At 37.5% G+C, this 1,681-nt stretch overlaps 1 protein-coding gene across 1 annotated transcript; it reads right to left on the reverse strand.

Annotated features, from left to right (window-relative positions):
• Nucleotides 1-200: 200 nt before the first annotated feature.
• LOC121049176 lies at nucleotides 201-1,296 on the reverse strand. Its single transcript, XM_040505780.1, has 2 exons — nucleotides 519-1,296; nucleotides 201-391 (listed from the first exon to the last, which is right to left on the reverse strand). The coding sequence occupies exons 1-2, from the start codon at nucleotides 1,294-1,296 to the stop codon at nucleotides 201-203; spliced, it is 969 nt and encodes a 322-aa protein (XP_040361714.1).
• Between the last annotated feature and the right edge of the window lie 385 nt (nucleotides 1,297-1,681).

Consider the following 1,681-nt stretch of genomic DNA (forward strand, 5'->3'; position numbering starts at 1 on the left):
GCGCTTTAACGGAATATTTCGACGGAGAGTAACGGCAAGGACCTATTGGTTCGAAATTTTGAAGTACAAGGACTAAACGTGTGAAATTAAAAGGTCAGGGACTGAAGTGGTTTTAGGGCAAAAGTTCAAGGACTAAACAGTATTTAATCCAAAAAAGTACATCTTTTCTTGACTAAACACGAAACTGAAATAAGATTCCTCTACATAGAAGGGATATAAAAAACATTCTCTAAATCAAAAATGCCTCCAGAGCCTAATACTAGCCTAACTGTCCCTATAGTTTTAACAGCTACTCCAATTCCATTTCCCACAGAGATGTTGACTTCATTTTTTCTTGGTGCCCTCCTTGTTATGAAGCCCTGCAAATTGTTTGCAATATGTATGGGTGTGCCTGTGTCAAGAAACCAGGAACTAGGGGAAAAATTTACTAAATTTACTTCAATAGAAAACACTGGAAACCAAGACTTACCCTTTTTCACCAGCCAATCTTTAAAACCCTTACAGTTTTTTTAATGTACCCTTCCTTCTTGCAGAAAAACACTTAAATATCCCAGGTTTCTTTCCCTTATTGATGCCCTTCTTAGGACTAAGTTGATATGGCTTAGTCCCGCTTGTGCCCTCACCAGAATTTGCAGCACTAGACGCTACAGCTTTGCCCTTACCCTTCCATTTCTGCTTGTTAACCAGATTCACAGACACAGTCCTATGGCTCTTAATTAGCTCTTCTTCCTGCACACAAATTGCTATAAGCTCATTCAAGTCCCATTTTTCCTTCTGTGAAAAATATGCAGTCTTCAGTGGGCCAAAACTAGGAGGAAGACGGATCAGGGCCAAGTGAACAATGAAGGCATCAGAGAATGCAAACTCCAATTCACCAAGTCTAGTGGTTATGTGACTAATTTTCATTATATGCTCCCTAACACTCTCTGAGGTGTCAAACTTCATGCCTAAAAGCTGATCTAGTAAGGCTGAAATCTCTGCTTTCTCATTCTCCTTAAACTTCAGGCCAATAGCAATCATAAATCCCAAAGCCGTATTAGGTTCAACAACACTACCCCTCACCACAGGTGACATGGTTTGTTTCATAATTAGTTTGGCCATTCTATTGGTCCTATGCCACTCCCTGTGTTTCACAATTATCGCCTCAGGACTAGTATCATTCAAAACAGGTTGAGGCTCCCTCAAACACACATCAAGTCCTTGGAGGCCAAGATAAAGCTCAATACGCTCTTTCCATATTTTAAAATTTGAGCCATTAAGAGGCTCAATGTTGTGCAGAGAATAGCTTGAGTTCATAGCTGAAAACAAGGAAAAGAAAGAAAATTTTCAGTTTTCTGTTCAAAATTTTAAAGGCTTTGTTTGAAAAACTTGAATGCAAAATTCATAGCAATCCACAGAAAATTCAAACAAGCAAACGAGTGAAAAATTTCACACAGAAAACAGAAAAGATCCCCAAAATGCACATTCAATTGGAAGGCTTTACCTATCGGCACAAAGACAATCCAATATACTGTATTTCTTAATTGTAAAACTGAAAAATTAGAAGCTAAAATATCCCTGAATTTTCAACACATATTAGCAAGAAGAAAAGATCAGTTCACCAAATATAGTTTCTAAAATTTCATATTACACTGTTTTAATTTCAAGAACATAAAAGTCTAATCCTTCTGTTGAAGATACA

Source organism: Rosa chinensis, chromosome 5 (genome assembly GCF_002994745.2).
Source record: "Rosa chinensis cultivar Old Blush chromosome 5, RchiOBHm-V2, whole genome shotgun sequence".
Taxonomy (NCBI): domain Eukaryota; kingdom Viridiplantae; phylum Streptophyta; class Magnoliopsida; order Rosales; family Rosaceae; genus Rosa; species Rosa chinensis.